Source organism: Hippichthys cyanospilos, chromosome 2 (assembly GCF_059441005.1).
Source record: "Hippichthys cyanospilos isolate Australia breed blue-spotted pipefish chromosome 2, RoL_Hcya_1.0, whole genome shotgun sequence".
NCBI lineage: Eukaryota > Metazoa > Chordata > Actinopteri > Syngnathiformes > Syngnathidae > Hippichthys > Hippichthys cyanospilos.
In genome coordinates, this window is record NC_142370.1 from 29217817 (window position 1) to 29243020 (window position 25204).

Genomic DNA, 25204 nt, shown 5'->3' on the forward strand with positions numbered 1-25204 from the left:
GCGGATGAAACAGGCCTGGGCAACAATTACTGCAACCAATCTGTTTGTAACAAACGAGTTTGGACTTGTACACCTTCCAGTTGCTTTTTTTGGCCCAGTCTTCCTCATGAGCAAACTGCTCCAGTTGTCTCAGGAGAAGGATGCCTTCTGCTGTGTCTGCAGATGTTTCTGCAGACCGTTATCCAGCAGTGTTTCGGTATAGTCCAGTGTTTTGCTTTGGGCCTTTCTTTATCTTTTGGGGGGGGCTTGTGGGTTAGCATATTTGCAGATTTTTACCCCCATTTTTTCATGAACTTCAATCCAGTACAGGCCGATGGTTTGGACACATTTCTCATTCAAATTCTTAAAGTAATGATGGTCACTCGTTTGTTTAGTATGCTGATTTTTTTTTTTTTTTCTTGCCATTCTAAGAATTTTAACAGTTATCTATAATATGAATCAGAGCAAAGGGTGGCAATTTTGAAGAAACTAGAATATAAACCATCTTCTTATTTCACCTTATTTATGTATATTATTCCTCATGTTTTAAACCTTCGCTGAGAATCTGCTTTGTTTTAGTTTCAGGAAACTCATATTGAATGTTTCTCAGCTTTTTTTATCAAACGATTGTTGTTAAAATCAAACACTCAATTTTCAGACTACTGGCCGGGTACGTGAAGCAATAAATTGCCTTCAACACGCGTGGTGTGTTTTTTAGTTGACAGCGTTTGAAAAAAAATGTTTTAACTATACAGTCCCTAAAAAAATTATGTGGTTATCAATCTAACTCATTCAATCCTGAAGATGTAATTTTATTGTTTTAAGAATCCTAACATTCAGTTCTAGGAACTTATTGAAAAGTATATTTTCAAAAATTTTAAACCGTTGGACTAAAAGAGTGTTTCAAAATGTCGCTGGTCGAGTACGGTTTGATATCTTTTGTCATCTTTTGTTTTTTTTTCCCTTGACCTGTTTCCAAGTAACACCCTGTACGCTTTGGCCAAGCAAAGTCGAAAACTGGGCGCCTATAAGCTGGCCAGACTTTGCTACGAGAAGCTCCACAAGCTTTACATCCCGTCTCGCTTTCAGGAGTGCATCGAAGTGGACAGCCTGACCATTCGGTCCAAACCTTTCCACGACAGCGAGGTTTGTTCAATGCCGTCTCCTGATGAAGCCGCAGGCCAAGCGCTTTTCTCATGCGCCGCCTTTTCCTGTCCTTGAAGGAACTGACGGAAGCCTTGATGTGCTACCGCTGCTCCAACAAGCCACTGCTGAACAACCAGGGGACGGCGTGCCTCAATTGCAAGCAGCCTTTCATTTATTCCGCCTCGTCGTACGGTGAGCGCAGTGAAAAACCCTGCAAGTCGCACACAAAGACAGAACTTCATTTTTCCTTTGAAGTGTGGCAAACTATTGAAACTCTAGACCTCAGCAAAGAGTTGGCAAATGTAGAATGAAGTCTACCTGTAAAAGTCAGAGTGTGTTTGAGCTTCATCCTGAAGCTGTTGTGTTTTTGCAAACACCTGAAGATTTTGAAGCTAACCGCGGATTGTTTGTGCAGAGGTGCTGCCGCTGGTGCAGTTCTACTTGGAGGACGGCATCAGCGACGAGGAGGCCGTGGCTCTCATCGACCTGGAACTTCCTCACACGGAGCAGACGGACACGCACTGGCAGCAAATGGACAACGGTAGCCCAACTACATTCCGGGAGCGCCGGCTTCCGTCACTTCTTCGTGGCGGGCTTTGGCCCGGATTGTCCGTCCCTAGTTAAGCTGTCGCCGCTAAGTCATCTTAGCGGTGCGGCTAATAGGGTTAGCGCGTCTCATCTTAATGACGCTAACCCTCGGAGAGCCGCGAGCGCAGGCCGAGTGGCGGGATTAACCTGCATTAGCCTGTAGACGCTCAAGGGCACCCGGGCGCTAGTGCCCGTTGCCAAAGACACAAACAACTGATGTGGCATTTTCAACACTTAAGCTCTTTAAGTAGAGCGCGCGGGGATTTTGCAATGTACGGCTAATGACAAGAAAATATAGCCGTTTTGTCTTCGACAAGACGAAATGTGTCTTTTTGCGCGTTTTTGCCTTCTGCGTCCACGGACCTGAGATCAAACAAGATCTCATTTCAGACCTTTACCAAATATATGTAATGACAAAGCATGGGACGAGATCTGGTGTGATGAGATTAGAACGCGTCAAGATTTCTCGTCCCTGTTTAACACGGGTTTTTTTGGCAATGGCAAAATACATGACAGAGGGGACACGCGGCCAATTACGCCGAGACTTCCAACAAAATAAACTTTATCATACCAAATTATTTATGGCCACAAATGCTTGCAGCCTCAAGCATAAATTAGCTGCTAGCTTGCAGCACTCAAGTGTTCTATATGGCAGGCGAGAGCAATCGGATTAGCTTTTAAAGGCAGGTTGGTAAAGGCAAATTACTCTTTGGTGCTGACAGCCTGCCAGTTGCTGTTTGTGCAAACCAGGCTGACTCAAATGTGTGTGATTCTGACCTCACTTCATCTGGACCAATTTTATGGGAGGTTGTCTCAAATCTCAGTCTACATTCAACTTAAAATGATGATCATCAAAACCATCTTATGTTAAAGAATGTTTATTTGTTTAATATAATCAATACCCAAAGTCTCAATATCTGTAGAACTACAAGAGAAATACAGGATGCTCCAATTACTTGCAAATAAGCCGTGTTCACATTTCGGTTTTCCGTTTGAAGAAAAGGCTGGTAAAATATTGTCGGATAAGAAAATGTACACGCTGGAAAAAAAGGCCGTACGCCGCAGCTAACAGGAGCTGAATGTGATTTATTGGAACTATTCAGTTCTCTGGCTGTCTTTTTATATTTTCATTTGCACACTAAATCATTAATTTTGTTGCAGTCTGCTCTGTATAAAAGGAAACATTGTGGATAGTGGAAACTTTATTTTTATTATATTCTGTTACAAATTTAAACCCTTGTCTCGTGGACTCAATCTTGTGAGGCCTCTTCTTGCGGAATTTGTGTCTTGTCCCATCACTAGCAATGAGCATTTATGTGGAAGTGTATGCATTTATTTGTCGGGGTTTAAAACTATTGCAAGCAAACATATCAGAAATCTGTAATACAGTACTTAGATGTAAATGTTTTGAGTGGGTTCGGTGGACATGACCAAATGCTTTCCCAAACCTGCACTTCAGTCATTTGGAACATCAAACATTTGCTGCAACAACACCCGTTTCATCATATCTTGACTGTTTCAACTCCAAGCCCTTGTGTTGGCGGATACACATGTCAACTCCCTGCTGTGCACTTTCAGATGCGCAGGTGTTAAAGATGGATGACGATTTGGATGATGCCGAGGAAGACCCCTTCACGCCCAAAATGATCTTTGAGGTAAGAAAGGAGAAAAAGAGCCACTAGCCAAAGGATGCGACTGAGGCGCGTTTCCTCCAAGCAGCAGGGCGGCTCCCACTTCGTCCCCGTCAAGGTGAATCGCACGGTCCTACGCTCCATGAGCCGCAGGGACGTCCTAATCAAGCGCTGGCCGGCGCCGCTCAAGTGGGAGTATTTCCGCTCGCTGCTTCCTGACGTCAGCATCACCATGTGTCCCACCTGCTTCAAGGTACGCACGGAATAAGCGCGCCGCGACAATCGCTTGCTTAACTTCTTCAGCAGCACAAAAGAGCAAACAAAAAAGGGCTTGCAATTATTTCAACATCGCCTTATTTCACTGATGAACGCTTTTGGTGCTCGCACTGGAAAAAGAAAGAAAATCAAATGAGGACTAAATGAGCTAATGCTAATAGCTTAAAATACTAGCAATGTGCCAAAAACATCCATTTTGCACACGTATCAAGAAAACCCATATAACATGAACTAAAATCAATGTATTCAAAGAAATTGGCGACAAACACCGCGTCATGCGTCAACGACTTCGTGTAATTCAAACCAAATACTGTATGGACGCTACTGCAATTGCGTAAAATAAGCATTCATTAGGAAGTTGGCTTTGGCGGTGGTGCTTGCTACCCACTAACACAATTAGGGAGATTTTTTATGCGCTAAAAGGCAAAGGTGTTTTTATAAAAACAAATACAAGAACTAACATAACGCAAATGTGCGTTTCAGTAAAAGGTGTTCGCCGATGGAATAATTATGAGTAAGAATTGAAAAGGTGTGAATCCCTTACTACTTTAAAAATATGTTTTGAGAATACCTCGCTACAAAGATATCAATTAGACAATTGTAAACCTGAGAAATTGTACAAAATCTTCATGCTTCATTTGTCATTCTTCCAGCAGTACTACTGTAGATATTTATTTTTATTTATGTTATATAGTTCATTGTACATTTACTGGATAGCATGATATGTTATTTTATTTATGGAGAACAAGGGGGGTAGGACTCGATAAATTGTGAACTCCTTCCTACTTTGAACACATAATTGTACTTAATATGTGAGGATCTTTTCTTCTGGTTTCGATGAAATTTGTGTTTATAAGTTCAATCAATCAATCAAAATCAAATACAGAGAGTAAATAAAAAAAATAGTCCAAAAAGTAAATGCTGAAGTAAAGGAACGTAGCATGTTTGCATTTGGTTGCTCATTCTGACCAAGAGTGCGCCTGTGCTTCCGTTTTCCGTCAGATGTTCCACAGCGAGGACTACGAGCTTCTGCTACTTCAGCACAACTGCTGCCCGTTCTGCCGGAGACCCATCGATGAACCAAACTGACGCGCGTGCCCACCCACCACGCGCTCGCTCCACATTGGCGTTCGCCCTCAACAAGGATGATGACGTTCGTCCCGTGCGCGCCTCAAGCCACGTACGGGATCCCAAGAATTCCACATTTCAACCTCTCTCCATTCCGGTCACTTTCAAGTCACATCTGAAAGATGAGGTACATTTCTTGGCAACAAAGACCTTACGTTCCACACCTTTGTATTCTAGAGCTGTAGCATATGTTTTATAGAAGAGTAATATGTTATCTGATTTTTTTTTTTTTTTTTAGTCATCAGAACATATTTTTATACTCATCAATAAATGACACTTTGCAAAGATTTGGCTGCAAATTCTCTGACTCGGTTCGAAAGTGAAGAAAATCTTGAAAAAGGAGTGTTTAGATTATTCACAGCGAGGGTTGGTGGAAACTAATGACACTTGAGTGCAGTGCTCAAAAAATAAAAAAATAGGGAACAAAACGTTTCTGTGGGGAAAAAATGAAATTTCAAGGAATGCTTTTAGGAAAACATTAAATTGCGTTTTTTCGGACCTATTGCAATTTTGATCCAATTCGCATATATTTAGTTGTTGTTTTTTTTTCCAAATCAAGATTTAGTGTAATCACAATTTACATTCAAAAGAACATTTTAAACATGACATAACATTAAAACATTATACACTATTGTTCTAATGCAAGTAAACTCAAGGGGTTTTGGGAGCAGGGCAGTCTTATTTTGTGCCCCCCAAGTAAGGGAAGAACTACTGTACTACTTGCTGTAATTATGTGAAAGTGTACAAATGTATTTTTATTCAAGATATGATCCCCTTCACCCCCACAATTTCAAGTAAGGCAAGAACTATGCTACTTCATTCCTTGCCACGTCACGTAAATGTGGAATTATATGAAATACGGCTATATTTTGACTTTAAAACTGAATCTTTTTTTCCCATATATTTGCTTGAGAGTTGACTGCTTTCAAAAGAGAACCGAGTTTCATGAAATGGCCTAAAAAGTCATATCATGGCATTAATTGAAAGTTTTGGTCTTAACAGTAATGTGATTCTTTTTTCCGAGCTACTTTTGCCGCGTAGGGAAACAAATAAGCAACAGTCCTCAAATGGAGTGAAATTCCTGAAGCTCTTCCAGTGTTAATTTCAGATGGTGTGAGAGAGAGGGAGGGAGGAGAGAGAGAGAGATTGCGTTAATTCCATTTTTTCCGGCGGCCCTAATCCGAGCGCCCCATTAAAAGGCGGCGCGGCGCCCCGGGGCCGCAGAGCTCGGCCCGACCGCCCCCTCGCTCGCTCACTCGGCCCGAGATCACCGAGCGGCGCCATGAACGGCACGGAAGGCCCGAACTTCTACGTGCCCATGTCCAACAAGACGGGGGTGGTGCGCAGCCCCTTCGAGTTCCCGCAGTATTACCTGGCCGAGCCTTGGAAGTACTCGCTGTTGGCGGCCTATATGTTCTTCCTCATCGTCACCACCTTCCCCGTCAACTTCCTCACGCTCTACGTGACGCTGGAGCACAAGAAGCTGCGGACGCCGCTCAACTATGTCCTGCTCAACCTGGCCGCCGCCGACCTCCTCATGGTGCTGGGCGGCTTCACCGTCACGCTCTACACCGCCCTGCACGGCTACTTCATCCTGGGCGTGGCCGGCTGCAACGTGGAGGGATTCTTCGCCACTTTGGGAGGTGGGCTCAGGCGGGGCGCCGCCGGCCCTTCAGGTGTTGACGCCTCGCTGCGCGGCTTTGCAGGAGAGGTGGCCCTCTGGTCGCTGGTGGTCCTGGCCGTGGAGCGCTACGTGGTGGTGTGCAAACCCATGAGCAACTTCCGCTTTGGGGAGAGGCATGCCGTTTGTGGCCTGGCGCTCACCTGGATCATGGCGCTGACCTGCGCCATGCCCCCCCTGCTCGGATGGTCGCGGTATGGCCGGCTTTGTGTGAACCTACCTGACCCTTTTCACCCTCTGCTTGGCGTGTTGTCAAAACGAGTAGAGGTTCAAAACGGCAACATGCGTTCATTTCTAAATGCTTGCAAATGGGATTTTTCGATGGCAAAGTTTGACCGTTTGAACATCCAGGGGTTAACTGTCAAGATGTTTCAGAAGCTTTTTTTTGGTGTGTGTAATCCTGCTAACTGCCAAATCTTGTGATTGTTTTTTTTTCCCCTTTCGGAAACAGAAATAACAGTCTTGTGACATTTTCACCCGGGTTTTGTTTATTTATCAAAGAAGTTGCAAAAATGTAACCAAAATACAGAAAGCAATGCTTTCTGAATAGCATTCATACAAATGCCATTTTGATGAATATGTTCATTATACGTAAACCAAACACGTTTTGTTTTGAAAAACTAAATTCAAAGTTGACTTTACCTTTCTTCATACAGATTAGATCTGTATTCATGCATCGGACTTCTTGTGCCTGTGCCAATAATAATTCACTTTTCAGGGCCTGGGCTTGTGAAGCTGGCGTGCATGAATGTTGTTCATTATTTATTCAGGTGCGCCTTCTTTGATAAGCTCCCGATCAATCAGACGAGCCTAAAACAAAGTTTCATTCATCATGAATAATCAAATCAAAAAACAAATTGCTGTTTTTTAGCAGTTTTTTTTTTCTTTGCAGGTACATCCCCGAGGGAATGCAGTGTTCCTGCGGCATCGACTACTACACTCCCAAACCGGAGATCCACAACACCTCGTTTGTCATCTACATGTTCGTCCTGCATTTCCTCGTTCCGCTCCTCATCATCTTCTTCTGCTACGGCCGCCTGTTGTGCACCGTTAGAGCGGTAATACGCAAATTTAACATCACACCTTGTCGATCGGTGTTACGCAAAAAAAATACGTGATGCGTTTGACAAAAGCAGGCGTGTGTCACGGCCGCGTCCCACTTCCCGCATTTGGCCTTCTCAAGGAATTTGCCAGCTTAGAGCCAAAGCGAAAGTCTGCTGCCTCACTGTATCGCCCTCATGAATAATGAGCCAGTGAGCTTCCATAATTCATGCCTTCATCCTCAGCCACTCTTGCTACAAATAGAAGGAGCACTCGGGACAAAAGTGCATGTCGTTCGTATTAGCAGTGTGCCGCCACAGCTGCCGAATGCACTCACACGAGACAATCTGGCAATAAGTACTGATTCAGCTGTCGTACGGCGTCGGGGCCACCTCTGCTGTGGTATCTTTAATTACGAACCATACCGCGTTACGAAAGAAAATTCGGGATTCGAAATGTGAAAATTGTTAGTGTACAGTAACGAGACACGAGACACCGGTACGGTGGCCCCGAAGTGCAAAAATATGTCATCTGAAACAAAAACGCTTTACAAGAGAAGCATGATGACAAAAAAAGAAGCAAAGAAAAAAAGAGCACACAAGCGAATGGAGCACGCAAGGAAAAAAAGCACACAGGAAAAAAGCTCCAGTAACTTTTCCCTAGCAGAAGTGGTTGGTGCGGGAGAAGGGTGTGGACTCACTGCTGATTGGACAGCACAGGGCAACTTGATTGGATGAAAACAACATTTGTCTTTGAGCAGCAAGTTAATCATTCCTACTAGCAATTCAGCTGTCGCCAGTCAAAACGGGCTACAAATTAAGCAGTATATTAACTCTTTTAGCGCCAAGCGTTTTAGGGAAAGGAAACCTCTAGAGCACAGGTGTCGAACTCCAGTCCTCGAGGGCCGGTATCCTACATGTTTTCAAACCTTTTCCCTCAAAAACACCTGATTCAAATGATTGGGATCATTTTGAAGCTCCTGCGGAGCTTGCTAATGAGCTAATTATTTGAATCAGGTGTGTTGGGGAAAGAAAATGGGAAAACATGCAGGATGCCGGCCCTCGAGGACTGGAGTTCGACACCTTTGCTCTAGAGGGTTGGTGTATATTAGCATTTTCACATCTTTCAAGGTCGACGGAATAGCGTGTGCTAAGAAGACTGAGACAAGCCCAAATGCTAAACAGCAAAATAGTAACTCAGACCAACCAGATTGACTTTTCTTTGCCGGCGAGGGAGGACTCGGCTCCCGCTCTCGTATTCGCCTCGGAGCCGTCCTCGCCCCGCCGTCCCCGCCTACTCTTTATTCATTCAGCAAAGCATTGCACGTTATAAGACATAACAAAAAGAGCCAGCCGGTTGCCGCCAACAGCTGGGCCAAGGTTTTAGTTCACGCTTTCCTGCGTCAACAGCTTCATCTAAGGACTGGGTCGAGATGAACTAGGACTGCATAGATGGATAGCAATGCATGTAGCCAAGAAATAAACACATAATGATAACAATTTAATATATAATTTTGTTCACCGTCTCATATGAAAGATTAATTCCCATTCCTTACTTTGAATTGCATGTTGGGAATATCTGTGTTGTAAGTTTGGAAACGCTGCCACCCAGTGGTCATAGTTATCACTGCAGTGCTCAATTTGATGAGAATTTTATTATTTATTATTGTTATTACCATTTTAAAAGATGATAATTTGAAGTTGTGGCATTGTCACTATCATTGTCTTTCAATTGTGTGGAGGTTCAAGTGTCCGCGTTTGCGCTCGGGTTTGACATCTCAGGTTCGAGTCCATGCGAACGATGACCGCAATTGAAAGTTTCTGCATTGAAAAAGGCGGGAAAAACAGCAAGCTAAACGTCCCCACTTTTGTGTTTCGAGACAAATTTGACAAAGCTAATTTACCTGCAGGGGGTAAAGGTGAGCTCGAGCATTTTTTTGGGGCTTTGGCGCAGGCGGCGGCGCAGCAACAGGAGTCGGAAAGCACGCAGCGGGCGGAGAAGGAGGTGACGCGCATGGTGGTGGTGATGGTGCTGGCCTTCCTGGTGTGCTGGGTGCCTTACGCCAGCGTGGCCTGGTACATCTTCGCCAACCAGGGCGTCCAATTCGGCCCCGTCTTCATGACGGCGCCCGCCTTCTTCGCCAAGAGCGCCGCCCTCTACAACCCCATCATCTACATCCTGCTCAACAAGCAGGTACGCGCGCAAAATGGGCCTTTGCCAAAAGGAGCGCCGAGATCTCAGTTACACTTGTTCATGCATTTTTTTTATGATGCTCCTTCAGTTCCGCAACTGCATGATCACCACCGTGTGCTGCGGCAAGAACCCGTTCGGAGACGAAGAGGACGGGGCGAGCACCTCCGCCCGCTCCAAAACCCAGACTTCGTCCGTGGCCTCCAGTCAGGTGGCCCCCGCTTGAGCCGGGTACCTCAACCCCCTGCTTCGCCCCTCTTTCGCTTGGAGTGGTGGGGGCAGGTTCTCAGAGCTAATTTCTCCTTCCCTGTTTCCACAAAGAGCATCTGCTCAAGTGTCTACTGAGAAATCCACCCCACTCTACTTGCTTTTTTTTTTTTACACTCGCCGACAAAAACCCTGTTTCCAACGAGAAAGCCACCCGACTCCACTCTACTTGCTTTTGATTTGGTACTAAAGCCCCATTTCCACCAATGGGATCTTATTTATTCTACTACACAATGCCACTTCCTGTTGAGAAATCTATTCCGTCTCTAGTTTTTTTTTGCGGTACTAAAGCCCTGTTTCCACCACCGGTTTCTACTCTACTCGATAAAAGCTCAATTTCTGCAATAAATCTGTCCCAGCTCTACTTGCTCTTTATTTGGTACTAAATCCCTGTTTCCATTGATGGAAACTCGACAAAAGCCCAGTTTGTGTACTGAAATCTGACTTTTTTTTCGCTTTTTTTTTGGGGGGAGGACTAAAGCCCTGTTTCCACCACTGGTATCTACTCGATAAAAGTCCAGTATCCACAAGAAATCTTTCCGACTCTACTCGCTATTGAGTTGGTACTACACCACCGTTTACAAAAAAAAAAAAAAAAAAAAACCCCAAAGGTATCTACTCAACAAAAGTGCATTTTCTAGAAGAAATCTATGCAGCACTATTCAACTTGCTTTTTTTTTTAAAGTACTAATGCCCAATTTCCACTGACTGGTTTCTATTTTATTTATTTATTTTCAACAACAGTATCTATCAAACAAAAACACAAAAAAAATCAACTAAACTTTACTCTACTCACTTTTTTTGGTACTCTTGACCCAGTTCCACCAACAGTCTAATTTCTTCGGAAAAATCTACCCGGCTTCAAAAGCCTTCACTCCAACTTTCCTTTGATGGACTTGGTTGACGCAATATTCCAAAACAGCCACAAGCCAAGCACCAGGTACACGTAAAGCTCCCACTAGTGATGTTTTTGAAGTTGGAGTCATCCACGCGATAAGGATGCGAAGTCCCAGAATGCCTCACGGCTCAGTTTGTAAATAGTGATTTGTGTGCCTTTGACCTGAGAAGGCTTTGTTTCATTTTACGATTTTACCTGCCTATGTTGCTCTATGTTGGCCTTCCTCATGTTGCTCACTTTTGCAAGCTAGCGGCGCTTATTTTCAAGTAAAGTTCATTTCAAGATACAAACTGTGCAACTCTCATCTTTGCGAGTGATAACATTGTATCATGGTTAAGAGCTGCAAAAGATGAATTTCCATCATACAAAACCTCTTCAAAATTCACTTCAAAATTTCACCCATAAAGAAATTAAATGAGTAAGAAACAGACGTTTTTATGAAGGGGAAAAGTCCCACTCAAGAGACAGGTGACGAGCGTACAATTCTAAAATGAAAGCTTTTAACAATACCAGGAGTCCTACTTGAAATAACGATTTTTCACAGTAAGGACTTCAAGCGCTACTTCCCAGCCAAAACGGATTCTTGACCTATTTGTTACCTACCAAATTAGGTGAATCTAGCATGGCTGCGCATGAAGATGAGCTCACAAATGACAGAGGCCCATGAAAAAATTCTCAAGTGTTGAATGATCAGTGGTGAGGAAAAGGTTGGGGACCCCCGTACTAGGCCATCTCTCTATGTAATCCAACAGGAAAGACTCGTGGTGAATTAGGCTCATAATCAGAAACAGATAGTCAACCCCTAAATACTGTCATTTATTTCAATCACGCTCACAAATCATTTGGCATCACAAATACAGTCAAGAAACATTTGTCTCGAGGTCGCACGGCAACTGCGTCGGTCGGGATGTTTATTCCCCCCCGGTTCGGTCCCGACGACGAACGGACGGCTCCGTTGGCCCTGCGGCGGCTCTTCCCACTGAGCCGCAGCACTCATCTCCATTTGGACAAAAGCACATCGGGACGAAAAGTTCAAAGCACCGCGGTGGCGAGTCACACCTGAGAAAGTCGCAGGCTTGACGGACAACTTGAGTGGCCGCCGCCCCCTCCTGACGCACGGACGGAAAAAAACGGCCACTCCGAGGCATGACGACATCTATAAATATTGCTATGGACAGTATCATACAGTGCAGTGCGTCATTGGCTCCTCCCTCTGGGGGAAGGTTCAGTGCATGAGGACCGGCGCCGCTCGGCGGACCAAAGTCTCATCTGGGCGTCCCGGTGCGCGGTTGGGCCCAGATTCAGGCCTCGCTGCAGCACTCGTAGATGTTGTCCTCCACCAGGGCCACCACCTGCTCAAACTTGTGCTGCAGTTGAGTGCGCCGCGCCGTCGGGTTGCACTCAAGGGCGTTGGACACCTGCACGCAACCGCAGCGATGCGCAACTCTTCAACATTTGTCTCTCGCTTCTTCATTGCATTCTTCAGCATTTGGGGGACAAATTTGGGGATTTTAACCCCTGTGGTATTATGTTACAAATTATGGAATTCCTTTGATTTTTTTTTAATATCATAAAGGAATCAATGGGGGGAAAAAAGACTTGGGAGCTGAAATTTGCAGCAGATGATTAAAACATGTAAAATTTGAACGATTCTAACATTTCTCCGTGATTGCAGCTGGACGTGTGAGATTTTGTGTACAAAAATAATCATTGTCCAAATTTTGGACCATATAAAACCATTATAATTACAATTTATGACATGCGTTTTAATTGGATTTATGACATTGATTTTTCTGCAATTTTTGCAACACTGCGTTGAGCGGCGGTCAAACTATGTCAGCAAACAGATAATTCTTTGTTGCCTTGTGTTTCACCTAAAGACAGTAGGAGGCGATAGAGACCAGGTAATGGCACTTAAAGCGTCATCATACCATTTTTCAATTTTTTCGTGGGTGTTAATAAACTGAAACTACATATGTATGGATAGAACTGATGCCACTGAACAATTAAGTGGTTGAAGGAAAAAAGTATTCATAAATAACTTTTACTCCTTTAAAAAGCATTTACAAAATTAGAAAAATAAATGCAATGTCTATAGTTTACAAAGTATGCACAAGGGTCAAAAAATATTTTTTTTTGCATTTCCGTGGGTGTCAATGGCTATTCATGGCCTGTCAAGTTTTTAAGTGAGCAAATACATCCCAAATGGGAAATTTTGGACACATGCCTGCTCATTCAACGATTTGAGTATGATAGAACACATGGAATTATGTACTTAACAAAAAAAGGGTGAAATAAATGAAAACACCTTTTATACTCTAGTTCCATTAAAATAACCACAGTTTACTTGAATTGCTGCTTTTCACCCTCTTGGCGTTTCCCATCAGTTGCGTAGTGCATAAGTCATGTATGTAATTACATAGCCGATTGGTTCTTGCCATGACTATGAATTTAACAGTGGTCCATCATATGAATATTAAGAATTAGGTAACGGAAGAAAAACGATTGGCCATCGTTACTTTAAAAAATGGACTGAGAGGGCGTTTTCAAATTTTTTACTTCTACTGTATGTTAGCACCCACAGACACAGCTGTTTACAAGTGTCTACAAACCAGATTTTATGTTCCTACTGTTGGATGAGAAACGCTCTGCTTTTGTACATTGTACTGTATTTGTGTACATCGCATTGTGCACAAAAGGCAATGTAAAGAAAATAAAGAAAAAACATTGCGTCCCAAAATTGGCTGTTTTTTATTTTTCCTTCATCGCCGCAGTGCTAGGGTTGTTGATAGGTTAGCGCGGTGGCTTTAGCGTCGTACCTGATTTCTGTATCTCTTGGCGTACTTGTAGATCTCAGTCAAGGCCAGGTTGGTGTTGAATTCGTTTCTGTACTTCTGCAAAAGAGTTCCGGGGTCAGAGAGAGAAAGGTGGGGGTGGCGCACGGGGCTCCAGGGCCTTGCTCACCCGAGACTCCTCGGCCAGGTGAGCGTTCATCTCCTGCTCGCTGAGCGGCGCCATTTCCTGGATCTGCTGGTAGTAGCACTGCACCCTCTTCTTGTACTCGGGGATCTCCTTGGCGTACAGAAGCTTGTTGGTGGGAGAATCCTGGGGGGGAAAAAAAAAGACGAGTTTCAACGCAAACCCCCCCCCGCCAGTTCAAACGGGCTGTCGACTCGAGCGGATGAAGACCAGCGACGTTCGGCGGCGCTCTCTAGCACGGGCGCAAAGCCAAGTCGGTCGCGGCTTTTCAGAGCCGCCGCGCATCTCAGCAAATGAAGGAAAAAGTAGGCCGGGGTGGGGGTGGGGGGGGCACGGGCACAGCAAATTCGCTTGCCAACTTGTATGTCCTGCGTTATTCGTGTCTCGTGATGCGTTCGCGCGTGCACGGATGGGCAAAGTGGCCCCTTCTGAAAGCAAATCCTTACTTCCTGATGGCAAGCGCTCTTCCTGCCATCTGTTTGCCAACCTCCCCCCTTGACCTCTCACCCCTGTGTGAGCGTGCTTCTAGCCAGATAAGAAGGCTGGTTTCCTTGGAAGCAGTGGGGGGGGGGCATCTTCCTTTGATGTGATTAATCCGGACCCTGCGCGCCTCGCTCGTGCAGCGTTTCCAGAAAATGCGAGCGCATTGACCGACGCCGTCACGGGCATCATAAAGCCTTGATGACGCCAACAAAATTAGGACAACAAACAACGGTTCAAACGCCGTCCGAAACGGAGTAAGCAGATGTAGCCCGACTCCGCGCGACTGCCCGCTGGGGGAGTTTTCATCAGCGATTGGCGTTGGCGTTGTCATAAAGCGAGAAAATGACCACACAAGCCCATTTTCCACAAAGTGAAAAAGAGCACAGGCACAGTGGGGGAGGTGGATTTTTTTTTTAGAAGACAGGTTGTTTTTTTCTGAATAAATAAATACCCTAACCCGATACAGTAAATAAATGCCTAGAGGCTGGAATGGGCCCCGCAACTAGCGAAGATGGGCAATTTTGATGTTTTTTTTTTTTTTCTTCAAGATGTCAAAAAAATGCTATGGAATTTTAATTCATTTCCATTGCACGAGCATTTTTTTTTCTTTTACTAAAAGCACAATCTAAAAGACTGGAAAAAAAAAATCACATCTTCCTTCCAATTTCTCGATTGGAAGGAAACTAATTTACAACTGAGCCATGCGTGTGTATTTTATGTAAAGTGCAAGGAATGTAAAGGAGGAGCATCATTTGCTGACTGCCACATGTCCTCCAGGGAAGGAAAGGCAGTCCGGGAGAGACAGGAAGCAGAGCACGGTCAAAAGGTCACGGTGTCGGAGGGATGAGACACATTTGTCAACAGTGAACACACTCGCGTTGGAGTCGGTACACACACAGCCACAAGCGAGATGTGTGGCGCTGGTGAATTCGGAGGCCGGACGGCGATGACGATCCGGTGGCTTCGTAAACGGGATTGTGGTCGTATGTACGTACACGTGGCATTTCTCAATCGGGCCACTTGGTAGGGAGCCAAATCACAAACCTTACCGAGTTGAAGGCGTTGTGTGCGGTTTTGGGATCGCGCACTGACCTTGCCCAGCTGCAGGTCGGAAATGGAGCAGGCGTCAATGAAGGCCTGCGCGATGACGGACAGGCAGGCGTCCATGTGGTCCGTCTTGTCAATATCAAAGACAAACTGGGGATTCTTCAAGATGTTCACCCAGAAGCGCAGCGGTAAACTGGACACGCACACGGAATGGCCTTGGTCACCGGCTTGCACTTGAGGCAGCGCAGCGTTTGCTTGGCTCACCTGTTGGTTTTCCAGATGTGGAGGGTGTCGGGATCCGTGATGCCCCGCTTGTCGGCCTGCTCCTCCAGAAAGTCAAAGAAGTATTTGACGGCCAGCGGCGGCTGCTCTGGGGGGATGCTGAGGATGGCCTGGAAGAGGTCGTCCAAGAACTTCTGGAGGGTTCCCTTTGGGAGGAACCACAAGCCAAAAGGGCTGAGGGAGAAGTTCCGGCTTGCCAAAAGTGTCCAGCGGAGGGGCGGGGCTTACCTTGGTGGACAGAAGGCGCGTCAGGTAGATTTCCGGCAACACCTTCTTGCGGTGGCTTTGCCTCTGCGACTTCTTGGTCTCCATCAGCTCGTCGTGCGGAAGGACCTGGAACGCCACAGGGTCGAGAATTTCACGAGCCGCGAAGCACATCGGAGACGACGGAAAATAACCTAGACAAGTGAGGCCATCTCTACCGCTCGCTGTGAGAAAAAGATCACGTCCCCGGCTTGCACCGCACCCCGAAATGCAAATGCGCAGCCGAGTGTCAAAAAGACGACAAATCAACCCTGAAAAAGGGACTATTCACCCGGCAAATTGCGCTCCCAAGAACTCATTATTCTAAAGTCAAAGGCCTCGTATCTTGGCAGACGTCGGGAAAGAGCTTAAGCCGCATTAGCGTCGCTCTTTCCTGGCGGCGGCGCCTTTCTTATTCACCTCCATTCACCCCCATTCTCTCAATCTCCACACAGAGCAAAAGCGACGTCACCGGCGCAGCGCTTCCATAAAATCTACGAGCAGACTCACCAAGTGGACGTACTTTTCCGTGTCCAGATCTTTCACTGGCGAGACAAAAAGAAGAAGAGACGCCATCAGCAACTGACAAAATGAGATAAGACAGGCCAGGTGCAGGGAAGCAAGGGGACAGGAGGTGACACGGAGAGGACCACAAGGTAGAAGGGGAGAACGTGATGAAGGTGGACGTCGGGCCGGAAGGGCTCAGAGGCCGTCAGGCGGCGTGAAGGAGATCGATTACGAGTGAAAGGGGAGAAAGGAGCAGCGGATTGTGGGAGACGGACACACAAAATGCGGCAGTGGCTGCAGAGACACTTAAATGAGATGCAAATTTTGCAGTAGAAAGGCACACAGTAGCTTCTTTTGTAGACTTGATGATTGGCGTTAACAACTATCCGTAATGGGTAGTATGTATGAAACCGGAAGGTTGGAAAAGTTGGAGCAAACTTGCTTAACAAAGGCGGATGACTTCCCCTTTGTTTTGTTGAAAGCCTACACCAAAGCTGGATGGAGCTAAGAAAAGGCAGAAGAGCAGAGGCTCTCTTCGATATGGCTTGGACTGAGCTGACACCGTTCTCTCTTCTGCAGAAAATTAGTTGTTTGACTCAGATCGTGTTCCGTCTCCTGTCTCTCTTATTGATAACTCTGACAAGCACAATTTCAATTTACATTAAAAGGCGTTATCTAAAAATCAAAAATGTATAATGTATAGTGGAAACTTATAGCAAAAACCCATTTGTCCCTATGCGCTTTGCGATTGGCTGGTGACCAGCCCAGGAACTTCCTGTGCACTGTTTGTGTATTCGCCCCGAGTTTATTTTGTGTCTGAATTTTCTCCGGGTTCGTTTTCAGGGAAGCCCCGACTTCCTCCCGCATTCCAAACATGATTATGCATGTGACTCGAGTGTCCGCAATTGTGACCGCGCTTGTTTATCCGCATGTGGCCTGCAACCAGGCATAGTATATGGCGCCTCTTGTCCACAGTCAGTTAGGGATAGGTTTCATTCCTGCGACCTGTCAGGAGGCGAAGCGCTGCGGCGAATGGACAACCTAGCCACTGCAAAGTAAAAGGCTAAAGCCTGACCTCTGTCATCCATTTTGTTCATAGTCTTCATAGTTAGATTTTGTAGGCTCAATCAGAGGCGTTGAGCGGGTCCACTTTGGTTGCATCTGTACTTTCTATAGACAGCATGGTTCTGTTGGTTTCGTGAAAGCGACGTGACGTACCCCTTCCCAGAGTGTTCTCTTTCTTGTCTTGTAGGCTCATGGCGAGCGATGCCCCTTCAGGGATCTAGGACAGGAAAGAGGAGAAAAGACAGACAGAGGTCAAAGGCGAAGCCAACCCCTGTGGAGAAAGCGCGCAACGGGATTGTGAGACTTTGCCAGCGACCCGGGTCCGTTCATCCGCACCGCGGCTCGCCGCTTTCACTGCCGAGTCCCCACGGCTTAGCCAAACTAAACACAACACTTAACGCAAACAGCTAAAAGGCCAAAGGTTCAAGGGTCGCCCTACGCCCGTCTCGTCCCGCATAACAGGCCGAGACGTTCTTTTTGGCTTGTCTTGCGCGGATGGTTAACAGGTCATACTTATGTTTGTGTTGCAATCAAAGGACTAAATAAGTGTCTGTTAAACAAGCTATCAATCTAAAACAAAAATAATAAATCCCATAATTTGAGAGCTGGAAATTGAATACAACCCTGTCTGCAGGATTTTAACACGCATCATTTGATGATGTCAGGGGAATGTTGTAACGGTACATGAGTTGGCATTTGGAACCGGGACATTTTGACGTTCTAAACTAGGAACACGCCGTCCTTGCTTGTGTCGGTAACATCTGTCAAAGTTGCTTTCTCCAAAATAAGGATGGATCTCATTACGCAGAAAGTGTTTGGCATGTAGCTAAAGCCTCGAAATAAGTGGTTTTGCATCAGTTTGCTCAATAAATTTTGGACCTTGCGCCTCATGTAAACACATGGAATCACTAAACTGTGAATCAAGCGCCCCCGACAGTCCCAAAGGGTTTTTGAACAATAGTTCATTTGTGTTTAAAAGTGCCAGGTTTTGTTCAATGTAATCCATGACTGTCGCAACGGTTCAGGTTGCATATGGTTTGTGACCTCTTGATTTAGCTCTGGTGGTAATATTCTCTGTCAAGTTCCCGAACGTTGCCTGAGAGGGCGGAGCCTCCTGCTGCACACCTGTGGAGGATCACTGAGCACCTGAGTATTTAATTGCAGCGGGAACACAGAGATGCTGCTGGATTATGGTTCTTCCTCGTCTCTCTTCTTGAGTTAGTCCCTTGTGTTTTTGTACTTGTTTTCCTTCTTACTTTGTAGAATCCATCTGGTGGAGACTTAGTTTCTCCCTTTGTTTCCCGTACTGAGCGTTACTACTGAATATCCCATTGACATTTTTTCGGTGGTGCTTTTTGCGGGTACTTTAAACTAATGTCCTCTGTTTCTTTGTGTCTGTATTTTGTATTGTGTTTACAACTCATCACGCTTGGTGGTGCTTCTTTTATATTAAAACGATTATTCTTCACTTCTCTGTGGTGTTCAGTCTGCTTTTGGTTTCATTATAGGATAGTAACCTTTACATAACTTAAGAGTGGGTACATAAAAAGTAAGGAATTTTTTTTTTCAATTTTATATTCATGTTTGTTTGTTTGATGCACACAACATACCAAGGAAGACAAAACATAATGTAATAAACTTTTTAGGCCAATTTAAAAAAAAAAAAAATGAAATAATACATAGACATTAGTGCAATATTTATTTTCATTTAGAATTTTTTTCCCTGTCACCTTTCATCAGTGGTCACCAATCGTTTTGAAACCGAGAGCTACTTCTTTGGTACTGAGTAATACAAAGGGCTACCAGTTTATGTGAAGACCCTGATCATGTTAATGATTTTTCACAATAATTAAGAAATATATATAGTCAATATGTAAATCAAGTGTAATATATAATGTCATATGTGCATAATCGTTATTAAAATTCCTAGAAAACTACAATGTTCTATCGCTTGTAAACTATTTGCAGAACAGGTCTGCGGGCACCACGTTGGTGACCCCCGCCTTACATAATAACCAAGACCAACACGCTGCCATTGAAACTCAAATTCAACCACTGATTAAGGACACTAAGAAAGGATCAGTTTCACTGCCATTGTATGATGAGGCACAAGTCTCCGCTAGCTGCTAATAAGAGGGTAAGCCCTATTATGCATTCAAATGCAGTTGTATTGGGCCACCGATGAATTAAACATTAATAATGCTAATAATATTAATAGATACTATTAGTTGAATTAATTTCATAATTCATAAACATGATTTCATAATACAAGATTGTCTAAGAATTGTGCCATTAATAAAAGTGCTTTTCATTGCCGTTTAATATGAGCCATATTTCTCATGGCTCATGTATATTCTGAGCAAAAATATATGTATATATATATTCCGAGTATTGCATTTGTAGAATCGCAGTTTGACTGAGCCATGAACGCTGAATAATGCATAGAAAGGAATGGACACTCTAAATAGCAGGTCACTTGCTTGCTTGATGAAATGCAAACAGACGCAGCAACACCTCCACACCAGGAAGCGTGGTTTGCGCTGACATTTTGCGCATAGATGCTGCCCCCGGGCACGTGCACGCACACACAGACCTGGTAATGAAAGACAGTGTTGAGTTTCTTGCGGCCGTCCTCCATGACTGAGGAGTTGTCCAGGTCTTGCAGAAGTTTGCTGTTGCTGCCCGAGTCAAACCACTCTGGGGAGGGTGGAGGGGACAAGATGAGAGGTGAAGTCAGGAGAAAAGAAAGAAGAGAATTTACGCCCACTCTTGGCAGCAGAAAAAAAAGCGGGAAGCCAGGGCCCGCTGAAATCCTCCGGGGCCATTCATCAAATCAGCGCCGCGGGCCCCTTGGCTTTTGAAAGCAATAATTCTACTGATTATTACGGGACAATCTCCCGGATGCGTCCTGTCATTTCTTTTATTGCGGCGGCGGGTTTGAGAGAAATTGACCTTTTGCAAAGGAGAGTATCAAATCTCCAGGGGCAGAGCGGTAGGGAGGGAAAATCCTCTTACCCAGGTCCACGTCTTCCGCTCGGGGCCAATGGGAGAAGGGTGAGTTTTTGTAAAAGGCTTCGATGATCTTCTCCTTCACCTGGCAGACGGTATCAGTATTCATCACCCTGACCGAGAGCGAGTCCATGCCGCAACCCTGAAAGGACACGTTGATGTTCTGCAAAAACAAACAGGCAACGTCACGTTATGGAAGGCCCTCGCGCGGCTGGAATTTCATCCTGTTTTCTTTTCATAAGCCCGCCGTCGCTCAAGCCGAGCCAAAGGATCCCACCTGCGGCTTGGCTTCGATATTCTCACGGAGCAGCCACTCCTCGTTGAGGGTGTAGCGCGCTTTCCCCGTGATGGCGTCGATGGAACCCTTGTTGATTTGCTGTTTGATTGCACACAGCAGGAGGAAGAACGGCTCGCCCACTGTTTCCTGGAGAAGGAGCCAGAACACGGGCCGACTGAGCCGAGAAGACATCTTCTCCCATTTGTGCAAATTGAGACTATCCACAAACAACGACTGGAGGTGAATGGACGTTTTTTGTTTTCTAAAGCTCATATACATAAAAGGTTCCTTCACTTCTACAGCACAGGTGTGGACTTCTGCTGTTGGGTGGGTGTGAACAGAATAGGTTTGTGGTTCGACAGGTGAAAGCCCCAAAGATGAGCTCGTGGTTGCTAAGCAGCTATTTTGCTACTTAAAATGCAGCACTGAGAAACGCACTGAACAAAAATGAAGCGTCCGGTTGCCTGGATTCCACCTTCGTGGGTGACACAATCTTAGAGCTCACGGTCCTCACTTTGAGGTAGCTGTACATGCAGATGGACATCCAGTTGGTCAGCATTTTCTCCACCACCGACTCGGTGCGGCGCAGCATCAGCTTAGGGTTCTTGGAGGCCGAAGCGTCAATCAGGTCCACCAGCAGGTCTTTCATGATGCTGGTGTAGTACTCCAGCTTGCCATGGAGGGCGATAGTAAGCAAAGATGCCAGACTGCACCTGAAAAGTGACAAGACAGGCAAGGCCATGAAGGAGATGAGCAAGAATGTGTCAAACAACGCGCTGGTGTCACGTAACAACATCAACAAGGCCTTTGGTCAGTCATCCTTGATCTAGGACAAAGACTTTGCATAACTCGGTCCACAAGTGAAGTTTCCTTTGCAAAGATCATAACAGAAAAAGTGTCTCATCCCTGACAGGTCTTGCTATATTTGGGATTCCTTGAAACGGAATGCACATAAATACGAGGGAAGATTTCAACTCCCTCCATCAGCAGGTTGATGAAAAAGTGTCACAAAATGAGGAGGACAAAGAGATGCTGACCTGTCTCGGACAGCAAAGTCCTTCTGCTGCTCCAAGGCGTGGACGAAGGTGACGAGGAAGTGCTTGTTGTTGAGCAGGGTGGCGAAAAGCGTGATGCCTTCCTCCACATTAGGTCTGCTGGGACTGGTGGCCTGCAGATGAGATTTTAAGCCTTTATTTGCTGAGCAAGTTTGACCTTTCAATAAATGAAATTGGGATAAAATGGTGATTTGGCCTCAACCTTGAAACAACTTATGTCATTAAGTTTACACTTCATCTCCTGAGGCAGCATCTGCCGAAGTTTCTTCTTTTATTTTTGCTAGTTATGTTTTTTAGTTCTTTTTTTTATTGATGTCATATCACCCCATTTGGTGTGGCTCGTGACTAAAGTCTTTATTGATCTTTTATCATGAATAGAATATTACAAATGCATGCGACCACAAGAAGAACAGGAAAGTACTTTAATGGTTTAGTACTTATTTTTAGATTCAACGTAATACAAAAGGAAAATCGTCTAGAAGTGATCAATGCAAACCTTCATGTGTGGCAAAACGTGATGGCTCATAATACTTTCAAATTGCCTCAACCAATGCATGGAAGTATGATGGTTTTAAATAACCGTTATACTTCCATGCATTGGATGAGTATGATGGTTATTTAAAACCATCATATTTCCATGCATTGGATGAGTCAGATAAAAACAGATTAGCAATGATGTGCATCATCTGCTAATCCCTTATTTTCATACACTTCGATTACAATTTTATCCATTTGGTGGCTGAGAAATGAAAATAGAGTACTTAAAGAGGATTTTTTTAGGGCGGAATCTCAAAATTAATATTGTTGTCTAAGCGACCTAAACTTGACATTTATGCAAAACTTTCTTCGCTGACAGGCGGACCTTTTAGCTCGAGCAGGTCAAAAATACACAGAAGTCTGTTTCACAGAGTTATCTGGCCTAACTTCCGGGCACCACTGAGCCGTCTGCAGCTTATTGCAGGTTGACAGAAGGAGAACACAGGTGCCCATTAAGATAAATGCTGCCCTGTGAGATTTATTTGCCGCGACCTGGAAACACTTCCTGGGAAGCCCGTGCAAACGCAGCCCACTTCATCACCTTTAGACAGACTCCTCCCTCCGGCCGCCGACTCCTAAACTAGCTTGAGATTGTACTTTTGACCGTAATGTGCGCTTGCGTTGCGCGTGCGGGCAGGTGTCAAAGCGCGTGCTCGCCTAGGTTCTCATCGCTAAAAAAGACACATTTCAATGAAAATCCAAATTTTCAACTGTCCAATGTGTGCTAGGAGCCTGAACATGCTTGTTTGTGACCCAGTTAGGAAAGTCTGTGGCTGCAAACTTGCTAGTGGCTTAAGCGCTCACCTGCCAGTCCTGCAGCAGAGGGTGCGTTTCTGGCAGCGTTCGAGGACACAGAGAATCGTAGGCGTCGGCGGGTTGAACCAGACTCCTCTCGTAATCCGAGCACATCTGAAAGGCAGAACAGCGAGAAAAAAGACCACCTTGAACATTTTCTGCTTACGCCAAGAAGGACAATAAGGGCCTGATTTACTCGAGGTGTGGACGCTCGCACAAAAAATTTGCCAAAGCTGATTTGCGAAATCAGATTTTGCGTGCCGAGAACACAGTACAGCGGCTGATTTTGTGCCTTGAAATGCCGCGTCTCTCTCTCAAGTCTAGCACTCCTAGTGTCAGCATTTTAGAAATGCCTATAAAAAAAGAGTGACATAATATATATTCAACAATTAAATGTTGGATCTTTTGGAAAATCAAATAGTTGTCCAATCACAAGAAGGAGTCATCAATGAATTGACAATATTAGGCAATGCTTTGCACTTCCTGTAGAGGTCGCAGTAGGTCATCGGATACTTTGATTAGTGTACTGCACTGCCCTCATACGTGGATTATGGATGAAGAAAACATCATTCAATTATGCTAAGAGTTCAAAAAGTACGTTTGAATGCCAGAGATATTTTACTGGCCCAGTCGCCGATGAAAGAGGAGTGACGCACTGGCAAAATTTGCTAAAGCATTCATCTCTGATAAAAACTCATTTAAGGCTGGGAAATAGCGCAGGTGTGAGTTAGCAGGGCCAGCTTTAGTAGAAGATGACGATCAGCAAATTAATACAGCGGCCTTGAAGTGCAACTCACGAGAGCAAACAAACAAACAAAAAAAATGGTAATTGCAAAGAAGAACGCAAAAGAACATTACAAAGGACAAAACACAAATGCAAATCTAACGTCGCAAACAACAATCTCAAATAGAAAACATTAACATTACAAAAGATGAAACAATAACAAATGAAAAAAATGGCAAACAATAAAACAGGCAATAAAAGAAAATCAATCTCATCCAAAAAACGAAAAGACATTACATAAGACGCAAACAAAAAAGTGAAACATTCACAAACAAAAATATATGAGCCATGAAACACAACAACAAATTAAAAACACAAAAAGGAATTAAAGAAAATTGATTGTAAACAAACAAACGAAAATGAATTGCAAACACAACTGTTGTTTCATCTTTCAGGTCTTTGTATTTTATTCTCTGTGTTTCGGGAGGTTTGTGATTGTTTGCTTTTTGTTTCTGTTTCTATTTTGTAATGTAGGTATTTTTTGTGTATGTTTTGTTTGTTTAATTATTTGTTTTTGTGGTTTTTACTTCAGAGCCACTGTATAATGCACACAGTCTCTTAGCATGAACTGACAATTTTCCATTCGTTATTTAGGATTTTAGTGAATGGGAGCAAATGAAAAGGAAAGCTGACAGCGTGACGCCAAGCATCCCGAGAACAAAGAGCTTCAGAGAAAAATTGAGGAGCGCCGTGTGAAAAATATGGCCGCTCGCCAAAAGAAACGAGGGTCAAGGGGCAGCGTTTGCTGTCCAGTCAGAAGATGAAACTCTCGTCTGGGTTTGGTTAAATTGGCGGGTTCGATCCCGGCATCCAACATGGCTGCCGCCGGCGTGAGCGCCATTTGAGAAACCCGAGCGAGGAGTCGCCTCGTCATTGTTGTGTCTCCTTGAAAGTGCAGGCCTGCGCTCGCAAGATAACACCTGCTGAGTTGCGTGAGCGTGTGCATATTTGTGGAAAAACGGACGCCTTCAGGGCGGCTCACACGTCACAAAAACGCTTACCTACAGAGAAAGCTTGAACGAGACCACCAGGGTGCTAATTTACGCGACATCTTGCAACACCTACTGTGCACGGAAAGCAAATTGCTGCGCGGGTGCATTTGTGGAACAGGGAAGAGAGTGGACGGAAAAGCAGAGGATCTGTGGGTATCACCAGAGGTAGAGCAATTGATCACCTTGGGAAAGAACGTGCGTGTGACAAACTGCTTGTACTCCAGGAAGGGGATGCCCTGGCTGCGGTTGAGTTCCTTGGTCAGGTCTGTCATGTCCGTCTGCAGCTCTGCAAAGCCTGAAAGGACAAGCGACGTCAATGAATTC

At 44.9% G+C, this 25204-nt stretch overlaps 3 protein-coding genes across 3 annotated transcripts in view; 2 read left to right on the forward strand and 1 right to left on the reverse strand.

Moving 5' to 3' along the window:
* Positions 1-5027, forward strand: part of ift122 (intraflagellar transport 122 homolog (Chlamydomonas)) — a 23838-nt gene extending 18811 nt beyond the window's left edge. Inside the window, exons 24-29 of the mRNA XM_088405274.1 lie at positions 960-1125; positions 1203-1317; positions 1541-1666; positions 3292-3368; positions 3433-3597; positions 4623-5027. Coding sequence (XP_088261400.1) covers positions 960-1125; positions 1203-1317; positions 1541-1666; positions 3292-3368; positions 3433-3597; positions 4623-4709 — 736 coding nt within the window. The 3' untranslated portion in view covers positions 4710-5027. The remainder of the gene's footprint in view (positions 1-959; positions 1126-1202; positions 1318-1540; positions 1667-3291; positions 3369-3432; positions 3598-4622) is intronic.
* Positions 5028-5995: 968 nt separating this feature from the next.
* exorh (extra-ocular rhodopsin) lies at positions 5996-10291 on the forward strand. Its single transcript, XM_088408257.1, has 5 exons — positions 5996-6391; positions 6455-6623; positions 7322-7487; positions 9424-9663; positions 9752-10291. The coding sequence occupies exons 1-5, from the start codon at positions 6031-6033 to the stop codon at positions 9884-9886; spliced, it is 1071 nt and encodes a 356-aa protein (XP_088264383.1). The 5' UTR covers positions 5996-6030; the 3' UTR covers positions 9887-10291.
* Positions 10292-11619: 1328 nt separating this feature from the next.
* The window catches only part of plxnd1 (plexin D1), a 75803-nt gene continuing 62218 nt past the window's right edge, over positions 11620-25204 (reverse strand). Inside the window, exons 22-36 of the mRNA XM_088408190.1 lie at positions 25063-25175; positions 23114-23218; positions 21755-21885; positions 21232-21430; positions 20718-20864; positions 20447-20603; positions 20025-20128; positions 17585-17648; positions 16370-16404; positions 15845-15949; positions 15599-15762; positions 15380-15527; positions 13790-13930; positions 13645-13719; positions 11620-12243 (exon numbers count right to left, since the gene is read on the reverse strand). Coding sequence (XP_088264316.1) covers positions 12127-12243; positions 13645-13719; positions 13790-13930; positions 15380-15527; positions 15599-15762; positions 15845-15949; positions 16370-16404; positions 17585-17648; positions 20025-20128; positions 20447-20603; positions 20718-20864; positions 21232-21430; positions 21755-21885; positions 23114-23218; positions 25063-25175 — 1805 coding nt within the window. The 3' untranslated portion in view covers positions 11620-12126. The remainder of the gene's footprint in view (positions 12244-13644; positions 13720-13789; positions 13931-15379; positions 15528-15598; positions 15763-15844; positions 15950-16369; positions 16405-17584; positions 17649-20024; positions 20129-20446; positions 20604-20717; positions 20865-21231; positions 21431-21754; positions 21886-23113; positions 23219-25062; positions 25176-25204) is intronic.